Source organism: Artemia sp. Qi Xiang Cuo, chromosome 21 (genome assembly GCF_049724085.1).
Source record: "Artemia sp. Qi Xiang Cuo chromosome 21, ASM4972408v1, whole genome shotgun sequence".
Taxonomy (NCBI): Eukaryota; Metazoa; Arthropoda; class Branchiopoda; order Anostraca; family Artemiidae; genus Artemia; species Artemia sp. Qi Xiang Cuo.
Window position 1 is genome coordinate 2,098,759 of NC_142814.1, and position 18,007 is coordinate 2,116,765.

The 18,007-nt window shown below is 36.2% G+C and overlaps 2 protein-coding genes across 2 annotated transcripts in view; both read left to right on the forward strand.

Moving 5' to 3' along the window:
• LOC148939139 (uncharacterized) overlaps positions 1-6,405 on the forward strand; it is a 258,930-nt gene extending 252,525 nt beyond the window's left edge. The window contains exon 19 of the mRNA XM_089107216.1: positions 2,368-6,405. The gene's annotated coding sequence lies outside the window, so the exon portion shown is untranslated. The remainder of the gene's footprint in view (positions 1-2,367) is intronic.
• Positions 1-15,774, forward strand: part of LOC148939138 (uncharacterized) — a 303,986-nt gene extending 288,212 nt beyond the window's left edge. Inside the window, exon 2 of the mRNA XM_089107240.1 lies at positions 15,388-15,774. Within this exon, the coding sequence (XP_088963366.1) occupies positions 15,388-15,774 (387 nt within the window). The remainder of the gene's footprint in view (positions 1-15,387) is intronic.
• The last annotated feature ends 2,233 nt before the right edge of the window (positions 15,775-18,007 follow it).

Below are 18,007 nucleotides of genomic sequence, written 5' to 3' on the forward strand. Positions count from 1 at the left end.
ATAGTTATGGTTATAGTTTTTGCCAAGATATCAACGGTTAGACTTCTAACGCCATCTATTTAAAGGAAACATAAGAAACGAATTTGAACTTTTTTTTTAGATTTTATGTTACAGTCTCTTACTTTGAGTGCGCTGTTGTTGTAAATTTTGAATAAAAAGATTAGAAAGTCTCCTAAAGTAGGATATCATTTTTATTGACAAGAATAAGATTTTTCAGTCACACTATCCCAATAATTTACCTCCCCCCCCCTTAATATGCAAATATATAGCCCAAATTATATATTTTCGATCTATTCTTTCACTTCTCTTTGTCTTGTCTCACGCTAAGCTTAAAAAAAAAAAAAAAAAAAACTGTTTACACAATGTGTCAATGAATGAACAACTTAAGTTGTCGGGGGTATATAATACATGTACCGATTTTTCAAATAAAGTGTAGTGTATTTTGGAGCTAATTTTATTAAAAAAGAAACGTAGAAATTGTCTATTTGCCATTATAGGTGGAGGAATATATTTTGTCATTTTTGGGGCGTCATATTTTGGGTAAGAAGCTATCACAGAAGTCGAAAAAAGCTCTTAAAGCTCCAAAAAGCATTATGGTTCTTGATAAGATATGAGTTTTAAAATAAGGATACGGCTATTAGGTGATTTTTCCATCAGTTTTTAGCTCATCATGTTCATTATTAAGCTTAGTTCTGACAGAGCGCGAATATTGCTTCGCCGAGCCACAATATGGCCTTCTGAAGTGGAAAAAAATCGCTTCGCCATGCTTCAACTTGAAGTTGAAAAAAATCGTGTAGCGAGGCGATATTAAAAAAAAAAAGAGATTAGATGTTAAAAAATTAATAACAAGTTTTATATCCTATCCTGTATTTTATGATATACGCTGCAAAGAATACAAAGACCTGGGAATAAAAGATATAAAAGAAAAGAAAATGGAAGGAGTTGCCAAAAACAATTGAAGAATCAGTTAAAAATGTATATCCTTAACTTTCTTCAGCTCCGCGGTGATCAAGGTGCTTAGATTAAAAAAGGGCCATGGTAGCACACATAATACTACTCAAAACATCAATTCACAAGTACATACAAAGTAAAATAGAAAAAAATTAAAAACAATATTTTATTCCCAATTTAATAAATTTTGCAGTGTTTTTAATTATCTCAGAATGTATTTGAACCCATTACTGAACCTTTTGCCCCCAGCTTGAAAATAAATCTTTCCTTAAATACAGTAATTCGGGACCAAGGACCTTAATCCAGGTGCCAAAAACTACCCCTCCCTGACAATTTATTAATTTCATCGCTATTGAAGACAAATAACATAACCCCAAACCTTGTTCCATTGCCGGTTGATCCCGAGGGACGTCGAAGCTGTGACTTCTCACTTCCATTTCTTGCGGGTTTTTTTTTTCTTCTTTTGCATCATTATTATTATCCAGCATGGCCATAAACTGATACACTGATATGGCTATAAAACTGATTATTTAGCCAGTATGGGAGTTTTTTTCTGATATTTTTTACTTTTTCATTTTGTTTATATAAAGTTGGTATGCAAAGGGGCTTATGAGGATCAGAGGCGGTTTGAGGCGAGGGACAGAGGCGGTACTTGCCCCGGGCGCAGAAATTTTAGGAGAAGCAGAATTTATAATAAATAATCTAACGGGTATAATCATTTTGTAATTTTATCTTTATTGAAATAAAGTTAGAGATGCAGTCAATGAACGAAAATTATTAATTAATTACGAACAAATAAAAGTTCTGTATATTTCAAAACATACGGTGGTGGTCACCAGCAGATACAATTAAAACTGATACAGTGACACGGTCAAAGTGATGCAATTAAAACAAAAGATATTTATGCTGGAAAAAAATAATTACTTCCGGGTCACAAATAGTTTTCGGTTCATTGGCTGAGAGGGTTCAATAACAGGGTTCATTCCAAGTCTTGAGTTGTAAACTTTTCTCCTTAATATTGCCTTAATATAAGTTGAATTTTTTATGAAGGTGGCACAATCTTCTTCTTCCAAAATTTGCGCTACCCTCATTAAACATTCAACTTACATTTAGGCAATATTAAGGAGAAAAGTTCACAACTCAAGACTCAAATGAACCCTATTGCATATGACTAAAAGTTGTTATCAAATGCATTGTACCCAAGGCTTGCATGGTATAGAGAATGTCTTGATTTCAGATGGCGGATTCCTTCTAGCCCAGTTCAGTGAAATTTTTTTCGTTGAGTAAGCCTTGGAAATAATTCTCACTATGATTTAATGTGTTGTTTTTTTGACGTTTAGAATGTAAATATCCTTTTATTCATTTTTCATATTATATTATATTTTTATATTTAGTCTTTTTATTTATTTTTTTTAGGTTCAAGATCAGTTGAAAGCGGATAATCAAAGGCTTCGTGATGAAAATGGAGCATTAATCCGAGTTATAAGCAAACTTTCGAAATAGCAATTTTGTTTTGTTTTGTTCTTCTTTTTTCTCTTTTTTTTTACTTTTTCCTTTTTTTTCTTGCTTTATATAATCCATGGCTTTGTGATGAGGATGACGCATCAACCTAAGTAATAGGCAAACTTTCGAAACTTTCCATTTATTTTTCTGTCTTTTTTGTCCTCCTTTCTTTCACACCTTTTCTCTTACTTTTTCTTTTTTGTTTCTTTTTTGTTTCTTTTTTCGTGATGAGAATGGAGTATTAATCCACGAAACATACAAGATTTCGAAATAACATTTTTTTTTTCTCCGCTTTTCCTTCTTTTCCTAGTTACTGTTTTATAGATTTATACTTTCTTCTTATTCTTCCAGCCAGTGGCTCCATTATGAGGTTGGAGCATTTACCTGACTAATAAGCAAACTTTCAATATAGCTATTCGTTTGCTTTTTTTTCCCCATTTTTTTTCCTTTTTTCTTTTTTTACTCTGGTTTCGGGGTGAGAATGAAACATTAATCCATGAAATGAGCAAACTTTCAAAATAGCAACTTGTCTTTTGTTCTTTTTTCCCATTCTCTTTTTTTACTTTTTTCTCTTTTTTTCGTTTCTCAGTCCACTGATATTTTTCATTTCATGGCTCTTTAATTTTATTATTTGTTTTTAATTATTTTGCCCTTTACGTTTTGTGCTATTTTATAACAAAGTATTTTGCTAGTTCACTTTGTATAGAAAAATTGTATATGATGAAAGGAAATTGTCGAAGGTATTGTTATGTCAAGAATCTGTTTTTGTTCTTTGGTTGATACACACTTCAATATATTGCAACAGTAGCAAAAAATGCTAAGGAGCAGACTCTTGTGAAGTGATTTTTCTTGTAGGGAGGTGTGGCAATAAGAGGGGGCGCAGGAAATGGCAGTAAAAGGGGGCGCAGTAAGAGGGGGTGCAGTAAGGGTGTGGCAGTAAGAAACGACATAAAATATGCGAAGCATACTGAAAATGTTTTAGCTGTGTGATATATTGTACAAATCTCTCGATTTTGGGCGGCTCAAGCCCTACGCTCTCCTTTATTAATTGCTTTCTCCTCCCCTCCTCCTCCTCCATTACTGCTGGACTCCTCCCCCTCCATTACTGCTGGACTCCTCCCCCTCCATTACTGCTGGACTCCTCCCCTCCTCTCCCATTAATTTTGAAAATTAGTAGTTTGGCTCAAGAAAAATTCTTGATGCATTTACCATTGATTTATTTATTTAATTTTTATCTTATTTATGTATCGACCATCCATGGTTCACATAACATGATAAAGCGGAGTAGAGGAAAAAGAAAAGAAGAAAAAAAGCAAACAAAAACAAAAAGGCAAGCACAAGGAACCAATTACTGCACTAACTCTTGTCATAGCAACGACACCTAACTATAAAAATAAAGCATGAATCAGAGTTAAATTGAAATATTATTATACTAAATATTGTCAAGACAGAGACATACAAAAATAATATTGAATTAAAGCAGGATACAGTCATGAAGAATTAAGTTTTCGGTTATGCTTGGCAATTAATTTGTCCTATAGTTTCCTGTAGCTTGACTATTTGTGCATTGTTCTTGAAGTTTGAACCCCCTCCCCTCTTCCCCTCCAAAAAACCTCAAATAAAATATTTGATGTATACCTTATTTGCACCTCGATTAAAAAAAAAAACCTGGAAAAAAAATTCTCGTCCCCTCCTTTATTTTTTGTGAATTGTGCCTACCCTCCTCACAAAAGTGCCTTGTCTCACATAAAATTTCTTTTGTCTATTTATGAGGTCCGAAGTTCCGAGTTCTCCCAAATGAAGCGTGGCAATGCCGAAATTAACCAGTCCTTCGGGGTCAATTGGTTGAGAAGCTTTTAGAAAAATCGGGATATTTTAATGTTCATAGTGTATGGCTGTCAATAGAGTCGGACAAGAACTTTGTAAATATAAACCAAGGGAGTATCCAGTATTTTATTTGGGGAGTGGGTTTATTTTTTTCGAGGTGGGGGGTATACTAAAAAACGCATCAACAATATATTTATGTATATTTTTAATTACGTTTTTTACGAATTAGACGAAATTTCGGTGGGGTTCAAACCCATAATCCCCCCGGGAGACAACCTTGATTTAAACTCTGGATTCTGGAATTAATTTTTTTAAATAATCATATAAGTAAACCAATGAAATGTATGCACTCTTTTTACCATTGAGTTATGGAGAGGCAATCTCTTTTTTTCTCTTTGTTTAATGTGTAATAAAGTTTAACTATAAATCGCCTATGAACACGTGATCCATTAGATGGTTCTATGAATCACCTAAACCAGTTAAATCAAAGCACTCTTTTTGCAACGGAGCAATGGGGAAGCAATCTCTCTTTTCCTCTTTTTGTCATGTATAATCAACTTTGGATATGAAACACCATTCTAATCAATCGTCTGATAATTCACTGAGTGATTCTATAAATCACCCAAACCATTTGAATTAAAGCACTCTTTTCGCCACGGAGCTATAGGAAAGCAATCTCTCTTTTTCTCTTTGTTTAATGTATAATCAAGTTTGAATATGAGTCACCTTTCTGCTATTTTTCGTTCTTATTATGCTAGTCAATCACGTAAATGGGTGTTTTGCTAGAGATGGGGTTAAATTCATCAAAGCAGTGAAAACTGGTGAATTGAATGGAAACAATAAGAAAACACAGAAATACAAATTCGTAAATTTACGGGAGAAGGGCAAAGAAATGTATTTTTAAGGACAATTTAGTACCCTTTTTCAAATGTCTTAACTGCTCTAACATTAAAATCTAAAAAAAAACAACGGAATGCGTGCTTCTGAGTACCTGAGCCTTGGTATCTCAAAAGTCTTATTTGAAAACTTTCCGAGACGCTAATTAGGGCAAACATTTTGTCCATTTTCTCCTCTCTTTCCTCGAAGAGGTCGCATCAAAGACCTAAACGATCAAAGACCTAAACTAAACGATCAAAGACCTAAACCAATAAAATTAAAGCGCTCTTTTTTGGCACAGAGCTATGGGGAACCAACCTCCCTTTTTATTTTTGTTTTATGTATAATCAAGTTTGAATATGAATCATCATGTGGTTCATTATAGTGCCTGGTGATTTATTAGGTGATTCATAGAATCACTGAGAACCAATGAAATTAAAGCATTCTTTTTGCAACTAAGCTATGGGGAAGCAATATCTCTTTTTTATTTTTGTTTAATGTATAATCAAGTTTGAATATGAGTCACCTTTCTGTTGCCCGTTTATATTATGCTAGTCAATCACGTAAACGGGTGGTTAGTTTGAGGTGTGGTCAAGTCTGTCAAAACAGCCAAAAACAGGTGAATGGAAGTGCAAAGAAATAGATTTGTTAAGGGTAACTTAGCACCCTTTTTAAATGTACTAACTGCTCTAACACCAAAATCTTTGAAAAAAAAAAAAAATCAAAAAGTGGAATGTGCTCTTTTGAGTACATCAGCTTAGTCAAAGGTCTTGTTTGAGAACTTAAGAGTAAGCTATTTAGGGGGAACAGTTTGTCCATTTTATCCTTACTTCCCTCTAAGGGGTTCTCGGACCCATATAAATACTGTTGTGGTATCATTGAAGTGTGTTTATTTTCGTTCTTATCCAGAACTAGTTATGTATTTTGTCAGGGCCGTATCCAGGTTTTTTCTGGGGGCAGGTCTACCAAAAAAAGCAAACCGCAAAACAAATTTGTTTATGTGTATTTTGTTGCTTTTGTACGTGTTAAACATTTTTTTTTGGGGGGGGGGGGCTCAAGCCGGGTACCCCTTCCTCTCCCCCTGGATATGGCCTTGTATTTATTTGTTTTATTTTGGAAGAGATAACTTTGTAGTTGTATTTTTAATTGTGTAAAATTTTGTTAGTTTTGAAGTACTTTTTTTTCTTGCTGACAGTCTAATATACGTTGAGACTAATATAAGTCACGTTTTTTTAATAAAATTTAAGAATTTTTTTCACAGGGTTAAATGATAACCTTTAGGCAGTCAATGACCATTTAGGTACAAATTAATTGTTCGTAATACTTATACTACTAATTTTATTAATGCTGCAGCGTCTATTAAAAAAAAAATTCATCAAAAATAAAAAAAATCTCTGGATTTTGAGGTGGCATCTCTGAATCTGGATTTTAATGAATTAATTGCACATGATACTAGTACAAGACTCGATTTGAATAAAATAATGGCGCTAATTTGGAAGAATTAAATCAGTAAAACAGTAATTTCGCATTAAAAGAAGTCTCTGGATTTTGTGGTGGGAAGACATAGCCGTGACACAGTTCCTTGTAGCTAACAAAACTTCTAATGTGAATAGTTACTGAAATAGAATTTAGCTTCATCAAACTTTTCATACTCATGAACGGTAAGTAAAGAGTGACCCTTGTCATGTCGGTCCAAATATGCAAAATCCATTAGTTTTTAAGCTCATATATCAAAAGTTGTTAGCATAATAAAAGTTTCCCAAATACTTCCGATCAACATTTTGATATAGCCATTTTGTTTAAAGTAGTTGAAAGGTCTTGACATTATGTCTTTGAGGATGACACCTTCCCCCCCCCCTGCACTCAGGACGAGGGTTTTAAGTTATGCCCTTGGGGCATATAAGGTTCTTATAAAAAGCATTGTCGTAGAAACTTCAAAAAGGGCTCATTCGATTGGAAATTGAAAGGGCTAGTGCCGTTTTCAATAGTCGAGCAACCAACCTCCCTCCCACGCCCACCATTACCCCAAACACTTCCAATCAAAATTTTGAAATATGCATTTTGTTCAACGCATTTGAAAGGTCCGGAAATTGTGTCCTTGAGGATAACAAATTCCCCCAGCACTAAGGGGAAGGGTTGTAAGTTATGCCTTGGGGGTATATAAGTTTTATATAGAAAGCGTGGCCATATAAACTTTGGAGGGAGCTCATTGGATTGGTAATCAGAAGTTCTAGTGCTCTTTTTAAGAGTCAAAGCGATCGGAAAGCAGCTACCCCACACACACACGCACGCATGCATTGTCCCAAAATGCATCTAATAGAAATGTTGAGATGGGGTGCTACCATTTCGAACAACCTTCACAAGCAACAAACGTCATAACATCCAACTGGCAGAACCACCAACCGTCACAACATCCAAAAACATTTATATAAGTTTATATCATAGTAATAAGTATATAGTAGTTTAGAAGCAAATTTCGGCTACAGATTTGCACATCAGGGGGGTGGGGGTAAAGCATAGCATATATTAAATACGTAACCTAACCTAGGTACCTTTCCCCAATCCCTAAACCCCCCAAAAATAAAGTTTTAAAATTTTGGATGTTATGACGGATTTTGTGGATGTTATGACGTTGGATGTCCTGACGGTTGGATGTTATGACGCCTTCCCGTTGAGATAGCCATTTTATTCAAAACAGTCTAAACATCATATAACATGGCTTTTGGGGTTGAAGCAAACCCCAGAGCCTAGGGAAAAGGGTTTTATTTTATGCCCAGGTTTTTTTTTAGGGTTTTTACGGAAGAGATGGTTGTATAAACTTTAGATGAGGCTCATTTGGTTAAAAGTTGGAATTTCTAGTTTCCTTTTAAGACTCAAAAGTGATGGAGGGCAAGCTAGCCTCCCCTCTCTTCCGACAACCCCTCTTCACCAAACGAACTAGATTAAAATTGTGAGATAGCGATTTTTCTCAAAATCGTACAACGAACTAAAATAATGCGTCTAGGTTGACGCAACCCCCCAGTGCCCTGGGGATAGGGTTGTAAGTTATGCCCTGGGGTCATATAAGTTTCTTATGGAATAGGTAGTTGCATAAACTTCAGATGGGGCTCATTTGATTTGAAATTGAAATTTATAGTGTCCTTTTTAAGAGTCAAATTGATTTGAGAGCAGACACACCCCCATGCTCATCATTTTCCCAAAGACATCCAATAAAAATTTGGAGATAGAAATTTGGTTCATTGTAGTTGAAGAATCCGGAAATTATGTCTTTCAGGAAGACACCCCTCCCCCGCAGCTCTCAGGGAAAGGGCTGTAAGTTATGCCCCATGGGCATATAAGGTTTTATGAAAAGGGTGATTGCATATACTTTGGAAAGAACTCATTGGATTGGTAATCTGAATTTTTAGTGCCCCTTTCAAGATTCAAAGTGATGAGAAGGCAGTTACCCCCCCCCCCCTAAAAAAAACGTCGTGTTGTCCTGAAATTCATCGAATAAGAATTTTTGACACAATCATTTTATTCAAAATAGTCCAAAGATCATATAACAAGGCTTTTGGAGTTGATACAAACCACCAGAGATTTGGAGCGAGGGCTGTAATATATGCCGTTGGGCATTTAAGGTTTTTATGGAAGGGATGGTTGTTTAACTTCAGAAGAGGCTCATTTGCTTGTAAATTGGAAATTATAGTTCCTTTTTAAGCTTCAAAAGGGATGGAGGGCATTTACCCTCCCCCCCCTGAAACCCCTCTTTTCTCCAAACGCATCTGATTGAAATTATGAAATAGTGATTTTGTTAAAAATAGTTCAAAGAGCATATAATAATGTCTTTTGGGGGTGACACAACCCCCTAGCGCCGTAGGGATAGGGTTGTAAATTGTACCATGTGGTCATATAAAGTTTTATCGTATGGGCGATCGTATAACTTCAGATGGGGCTTATTTGATTTGAAATTGAAAGTTATAGTGCCCTTTTAAGAGTCAAAGTGATTTAAGAGCAACTAGACCCCCCCCCCCCCTCCATGCTCATAATTTCCTTAACACCTCAAATCAAAATATGGAGATAACAATTTTGTTCATTGTAGTTGAAGGTTTCAAAAATTATATCTGTTTGGAGAACAACCCCACCCCTACATCTCAGGGAAACGGTTGTAAGTTATGCCTCTTATAGAAAGGGTGGTCGTATGTGCTTTTGATGGGACTCATTGGATTGGCAATCATAAGTTCTAGTGCCGTTTTTAAGAGTCAAAGTGATCAGAGTGCAGAGCTCCCCCCCCCCCCCCAACACACACACAAACACGTTGTTTTTCCCAAGATGTATTCAATAGATATTTTGAGACAGTCCTTTTATTCGAAATAGTCCAAATATTATATAAAAAGGCTTTTGAGGTTCATACAAACCACCAGAGCCTGAGGGCGAGGTTTGTGGGTTATGCACCTAGGGTATTTAATGTTCTTATCGAAGGGATCGTTGTATAAAATTTAAAGGTGGCTCAATTTGTTGAAATTGGAAGATTTAGTTCTCTTTTTAGAGTCAATAGTAATGGAGGTCAAGTTGCCCCCCCCCCCAACTACCCCTTTTTTCACCAAATGTATTCTATTGAAATTGTGCGATGGTAATTTCATTTAAAATAATCCAAAGAACATAAAACAATCCCTCCAGGATTGGCACAAACCCCAGAGCCTTGGGGCAAGGGCTAAATTCAGATGGGTCTCATTTGATTTTAAATGGGAAGTCATAGTTCCCTTTGTAAGAGTCGAAATGATTTGAGAGACCCCCCCCACCCCCATTATTTCCCATAACAAACATCCAAACAAAGTTTTGAGACATCAATTTTTTTTTAGCATTATTGAAATTTTCAGTAACTATGCGTAGCAATTGTTGTAGTAGCAGTAGTAGCATTAGTAGCAGTATGCAAATAGCATCTTTTTTTCAACATACCCTTTAACACACGATGAATTTTTTAACTTAATACCCTCAACTGGTCCTCTTGACAACCTATATGGGCATAGTATGTTTCAATTTATTTCAATACAGTTACAGTATGGCCCAAAATTTTCACCTTAATACCCTTAGGCTTATTAGTAGTGGCAGTAGCACCAGTAGTTATAGTAGTAGTAGTGGCAGTAACAACAATTGTAGCAGGAGTAGAAGCAGTAGTATTATGGTGCAAATATTGTCTTTTGGTTAGTTCAACATCCCCTCCCCTCCCAGCGTTGTAAGTTTTAATTTCACACACGAAACTATTCCTAAGATCAAAGATCCTATTCTTTTGATGCATCTATTGGTATCAAAATTGCGCTTTTTAGAAATTCGGTTACTGTTGAGCCGGGTCGCTCCTTAATTACAGTTCGTTACCACGAGTGGTTTGATCCAGGCTCAAAGTACCAATGACATCAGAATAGAAACATGTCTGCCCCCCCCCCCACCCCCAATGGATCTATCTTAGGTCAATTTATACATTTAAATCGTGATTTTCTAAGATTTATTTCGTATTTTTGAAAATATGAAGTTTTTAGGGCAGCATCACATTTACGTCACTAGTGTGACGTAACACCAGTAGTACACAGTGATTTACGTAACAACAGTGATGTTACATCACTGTTTTCACGGCCCTTAGCCGTGAAAACAGATAGACAAATTAATTAGTTAGATTTGGCAACACTTCATATACAAAAATTCAAACATTAGTAGTATGTTGATTCCCAAAGGCAACTACGTCTTCTTAAGGATTCTAGTGCTTTATGTTTTTCGTATATTTGTTGATAATTTTTCTCGCACGTTTCTCTTTTTTAATTTGGTGCCTGCTATTAGCAAAAACCGTAGAACTGCATATGAGATCTTTATAATTAAAAATTGAGCTCCCAATTTTTTGAAGTTTTTAAAAAATATATGTGGCTGTTTAAGTTCCATTTAACCAATTAAAACCATCAGATATCATTTTCACTGTCCTTGCTACTTTGTTGTCTTAATCCTTTAAAAACTTAGTGACTTAGTTAAACAATTATTTTAAATCTTTTTTTATCTAAATCAAAATATTTATTATAAATATTTTAAATCTTTCTTCTTTTCTTATCGTAGATTTGAAAGAAAAAGGTTTTTCTGTTAATTATTTGAGGTCTATTGTTGCTAATTAATCCTGGTCAGGCGCTAGGGGGCAGGGAATATTACATGAGAGAGGAGGGAGAGTTTATAAAATAACGGCAAGATGTTTATTTAGTGAATTAGCTGTAGTTTCAGGGGGAACATCAAGATTAAAGTAAATATTTTGACAATTTTACCACTGATTTTCTTGACTGTATTATACCTTTGCTTCGGTCTTGCTTTAAAGAGTGCATTTACTCTGTTACGGTAATACTGCGCTGAAGCTTTCCGAATCTACTTCTTTAGAAATTTTCTCAGCAGGTTAGCTTCTTCAGTTTTTACTTTTCGAAACAGCCCTAATTTTTGTCGAATTAAATTTTTTAACGTATCATTTATATACGGCTTATGATTGGAACGTCTCTTCTTTTTCACCTCTGTAAAGTGGAGTAAATAATTTTGGATTAGCTTTTCTTGGAAAAGTTCAGCTTTCTCATCGGATTCGTTGGCAGCAGATACATCTTCTCATTGCTCTTCTGAAAGCCATGTTCCAAAATTGAGGCGACCACTATCAGTAATTGGTCGATCCTTAAATTCGTCAAATCTGTACTTGTTGATATGATCTTGTATCGGATTAAACGAAAGCGTAAAATGGTAACTGCCACCAAGTGGGGGGAGTGAATTGGGTTTTTGATAGAGCTCATGCATGTTTTTGCAGGGACGCAGGTAAGGTATTTACCTATCATAGGCAGTTGAGAAACTACAGGATTGGCACACCATCAAGGAGGAAATGCAGATTCTATCTGAAATGGCGGAGTTTGGTAGTATGACAAAGTTTGTGTCAGCTTGTATGACGTGTCATAATACTTTACTGATACTATAACATGTATAATCTCCTCCCTAACCGTCACACCAGTGACGTAAATGTGATGCTGCCCATAAAACTTCATATTTTCTAAAATATGAAAAAAATCTTAGAAAATCACGATATAAATGCATAAATTGACCTAAGATAGATCCATATTCTGATGTCATTGGTACTTTAAAACCTGGATCAAACAAGTCATGGCAACAAACTGTAAGTAAGGAGCGACCCGGCTCAATAGTAACCGAATTTCTAAAAAACGGAATTTTGATACCAATAGATGCATCAAAAGAATTGGATTTTAATGCTGATTTCAAATATATAAGTTTCATCAAGTTTAGTCTTACCCATCAAAGTTACGAACCTGAGAATATTTGCCTTATTTTCAAAAAAAGGGGGAAACATCCCTTAAAAGTCATAGAATCCTAATGAAAATCACATCATTAGATTTAGCGTATCTGAGAATCCTTCTGTACAGGTTTCAAGCCCCTACCTGCAAAAATCTGGAATTTTCTATTTTTTGCCAGAAGAAAGATCACGGATGCGTGTTTATTTATTTTTTTTTCCAGGGGCTGATCATATCGATCCCGTGGTTCTAAAATATCGTGAGAGGGCGCTTTCGAACAGAAATTAGAAGTTATAATGCCCTTTTTAAGTGACCAACAAATTGGAGGGGAACTAGGCCCCCTCCCACGCTCATTTTTTCCCAAAGTCACCCTATCAGAATTTTGATATAGCTGTTTTGTTCAGCATAGTAAAAAATCTTATACCTATGTCTTTAAGTGTAAAATGACCCCCACGATCCCCGGGGTAAGTAGAGGAGGGGGTGTTACTCGTGTCACGCACCCCTGCTGCCACCTATAACTTTTTTTACATAATTTATTCAAGGATTATCGATCGAGTCTAATGGGTGGGTGTGTCAAGGTCAATCGATCTGTTGTTGTTTGGCCACGTGCGAATGACATGAGGGATGATTTACATAATCGATGGGGGACATAATTTATTCAAGGATTATCGATCGAGTCTAATCGTGTGTCAAGGTCAATCGATCTGTTGATGTTTGGCCACGTGCGAATGACACGAGGGATGATTTACATAATCGATGGGGGACATAATTTATTCAAGGATTATTGATCGAGTCTACTCGGGGGGGTGTGTCAAGGTCAATCGATCTGTTGTTGTTTGGCCATGTGCGAATGACAGGAGGGATGATTTACATAATCGATGGGGGAATTATTGATTCACGAGCATGGGGAATTATGAAACAATATGATCATAGAGTCCCTAGGGAGAAAGATTACGTAATCGCTCAATGACCTCTTTTTTCAAGGTCGATTTATTTGATGTTTTTCTCGGCTAGCCTGGCCTGAGAACTTGATTTACATAATCGCTAGTGGAAATTATTGATTCACGAAGGGGAAATTAATAAACAAACATGGCTTCATTGTTGTTTGGCTAGCCTGTCCTGAGAACTTGATTTACATAATCGCTAGGTGAAATTATTGATTCACGAAGGGGAAATTAAGAAACAAACATGGCTTCATTGTTTTTTGGCTAGCCTGTCCTGAGAAATTGATTTACATAATCGCTAGGGGGAATTATTGATTCACGAAGGGGAGAATTAGGAAACATTAAGGCTTCTTTAATCTTAGGTCTGAGGGATTTATTTATTATTGTTGTTTTGAACAAGTGTATGCTAGGGGTGAATGTCAAGGTGTCCTGGAATAGGAAACAGTTAGATCACGTGTTTCCTTCTCAGCCAATCATCGAGTCGGATACATCCTCCTTCTCAGCCAATCAGAGACATGCTTACATATGATTTCCCCGTTACATAACAATTCACTCTTGAGATTTCTTATATAACGGATCTGCAATGTGATTAAATTATCAGAAAGTTCCAGAACACAGTTCAAACAACTAGAATGGATACCATTGATGAAGTTGAAGTCTTGGCAACTACAATTAGCAATGTAAGTTCTGTTTTCATTTTTTTATTTTCAAAATAAAATTGTTTTCCGTGGTCACCCTCTCCTCTCTTGGGGTAACACCCCCCCCCCACCCCGCTACACACGCCACTATATGATGTTCATACTCGATAAAAGGCGTAAAATACGCTCTTTTTTCGTTATGTAAACCCCATCGTTCCGTTCCCCTCTGTTTACGACCATAATTCTGTTTTCGATATATTCAGTATCTTATCTAAAAGCAACTGTCAACTTTCTGTCATTCCCTTAATATACAGTCCGCTATGGCTTGACTTACAGATTTATTGCAATGATTTACTTATCTGATAATGACTGACATCCCCTTTTAAAGTACATCCGGCTTTGATAAATCCTAATGAATTTGGATAGCAAAAGCTTCCGCTGAAAAAAATTATACTTTTTCCCGTTAAATTAAATGCAGTTTCGCGTGAAAAGAGAATGTCAAGTCTAGCACCTCCATTGCAATGTGAAAAAAAAATTTTTATTCGAGTTAATATTAAGGGTTAGGTTGATTAATACAAATAGACAGTGATAGAGGCTGAGTAAATTGCCTCGTCTTGATCCACGAAATGTCGGGGGGGGGGAGGGGTTTATGGTAGAGTTCTTGGGGATAAGTGATCTTGGACTGTTAGGTAGGGTCAATTGGCTGTTTTTTTTCTGGGGGGTGTTAAAAATAGATAAAATAGTACGGCTTTTGAACGGGACAGTGAGCCGTAATTCTCAGATTCAAAAAAAGTATTCAAGTAGAATATTTCACGAAATTTTGTTTACGTTGTTGTGTAAATTTAATAGCATTTTTACCCTATCTTTCGGTGGGGGGGGAGGGGTTATTCTCACCTGTCTTTTTTATCAGGTATATTGTCTGGGGGGGTTTTTTTCCGTGGTCTGTTTTTTTCAGGGGGGTGTGATAAATATAAAAACTAGGTAGGATTTTGAATGGTTCAGTGAGCCGTAATTATCAGATTCAAAAGGCTTCGATATCTGTAGGTGGGAGGGGGAGGGGATATTTTCCCATGACTTTTCTCAGGGATATTTTCCGTGGGGTTATTTTCCGGGGACTGTTTTTTTCTGGGGGGTGTGATAAATATAAAAAATAGGCCGGCCTTTGAACGGTTCAATGTGCTGTAATTCTTCTTTCTCAGATTCAAAAAGGATGCAATTAGTATATTTCACGAAATTTTTTTACTTTTTGCTTTCTTAGTGATAAACTAAACAAAATTGCATGGATGAGGGTGCTAACTTTCTTTCTGTAAAAAAGGGGGGCAAATTATTTAGATACTGATTTTTCTTCTCTTCTTTAAGGACAATTGTGAAGAATGCATACCCCCTCCACCCAAGAAAGCAAAAGTGGACGAGGCAGCCACCATACAGTCCGGTCGAAAACCGAAAAGAGACTGGATGGCTTATTATAATATGGAGAACCCTGCCGTCTCATCTATGCAAGATCATGAAATAGCCGACCCAGTCGCACAGGAACATAGCGACGCCGTTCCGTCCACCCTCCAACGCTCGCTACCCGGGCCATCTGGCACCCAAGTGCAGCCGAGATATAAAAATGTAAGCGTTTTTTTCCTACCTATTATATATAGAAATATCTATCAATTTCATCCAACTTTTATAGGCCTTTTTCCCACATGCAACATTTTCGAACACTGCGTAAGAGTATATCTCAGCGGGGATATTGAATGACTTTTTCTCTCCAAAGGAAATATAATGTTCCCCCTTTTGAATCATGTCAAGTGCATGCATTCGCCTTTTTGCTAAATTAGATTAGTGAAGACAAAAAAAAGGCACTATATTCTGGTCATAGTAGGGTTAGGTAATTTCTATTGCGATATAAACGAATGGTTCACCTTGCATCTACAAATATTACAAAAAAAAAACTTTATATCTGAATGAGTTGTGTATCGTGACAGGAGATGGCTATCCTTTTCAAATCATGTTTTTTCCCCAGAGATGATCAAAATTATTATTTATAAATTTTATTTGGTTTTATTTTTTTAACAAAATCAAAACATAATATGTCAGTTTTTCACCCTTTTTATAAATTATATAAGTTAATCAAAAAAAAAAATTCAATATATTCTGGTCATAGTAAGGTTTGGTAGGTTATATTTCGATATAAACGAATGCTTAACCTTGCCTCTACAAATATTATAAAAAAAAAACTTTATATCTGAATGAGTTGTGTATCATGAGAGGAGATGTCTATCCTTTTCAAATCATTTTTTTTTTTTTAAAAAGAGCATATAAATAGTATTAATATGAAATTTTATTTGGAGGAATTGTTTGAACAAAATCAAAACCTACTATGTCATGTTTTCTATTTTAAATATCTACTAATACTATAATTTTGAACACGGGTTCGGGGGGTGGGGGATGGCGGGGAAGGGCCGGGGGAAGTGCCCCGGGCCAGGGACGTTCCACTTAGATGCGACACGGCCTAGGGAAGCATCGTGGGAAGCGATGCGGGCCCGAAACGCGCCACAGAGATGTGCCACGGGCTAGGGAAGCGCCACAGGGATGAGCCACGGGCTAGGGAAGCTCCACCGGGATGCGCCACGGGCCAGGGACGCCCACCGGGAAGCACCAAAAAAAAAAAAAAATTTGAACAATATTAAAATAAACGACCAAATTTTAGCCTTATATTTCATATCTTAGATTATCTTAATTTTAATTAACCAAATGTTATTAATAAATAATAATCCAAAGTTAAAAAACAGTAGGGATGATTTGAACACTCTGAAAATAAGCTATTTTTCATTTATAGATTGGTGCATTGGTCACATACTCACCATCCAGGGAAGACGAGTAGGAAGTGGAACTTAACCTACATAACAAGTCAGCCATCAGTGACTGGCACGCTCTTCTCAAGTTCATTGATGTTCATTCCCTTATTGATGAGTGTATTGCCGATTTTTTTAATGTCGATAATAGAGCAGTTGAACAGGGAGACTTGAGTCCAAACACCTTACAAATTTTAGAGGATTTTACAGGGAACCCTCCACCCACAGATAACATATCGAGTCCACTTCGAACAACTGCAGTGGAGCATTCGCCAGTTTTTGTTGAACAACTGGGAGGAGGGGATAATATACAAGAGGGGGCGGGGGTCCAACTCTACCGGACTTTCAGCTGTCCAACAGAATTTTGAATAATATAGTTGTTTTCACTGCAATGTTTGGTGACCCTTTTAAGTTGCATTTGTGTGATAATTTTGTCTTTGACCCTGTAGAAATTGTACACAGCTATGTAGATGAAATTCGTGCACTTCAGGAGAACCAGATTCACTTGGGGGGAGGTAGGGATTCAATTAAGGTTTCCATTGTTCTAAAAGTTTTTTATTTGAATGAGGGAAAAAGTGAAGTTTATTATCATTTTATACATTCCGAGATGAGTGTGATTTATCCAAATTTGAAAAATTTTGAGGGTGCTTTCATGGATTGGGTGGATCAAATTATAGCTCATCTTGAGAACTATAATGAAAATGGACGTGGGTCAGTATTTTTATGTATTGAAAATTTAAGTGTAAATATATGTAAAATAAAGAAAGATTTTATTTTAAGAGGGGGGGCTAGGTCTGAAAGGGAGATAGTTTTAAAATATAATCCTGATCTAGAGGGTTGTCAAGGTGTCCAGAAGATCTGTTTTTAAACAGGTCAAAAGTGGTTAAAGTATGCTGTCCTCATATCAGCATTCGAGCCTCTAGCTCGGGACGCAACTAAGACGAATTTAGACGTATGGGGTATACACGGGAAGGAAGGCTCCGCTTTCCCAGTTGTAGATTTTTCTTGTTTAGAGGGGAAATATCCAGTAACGCTTCGATCCATTGACATTTTTGAAAGGGCTAATGCTCATTTAAATATTAGCGTTACTGTGGTACAATATAAAACTTAATTTGAAGATGGGGTTCGTTTAAAAA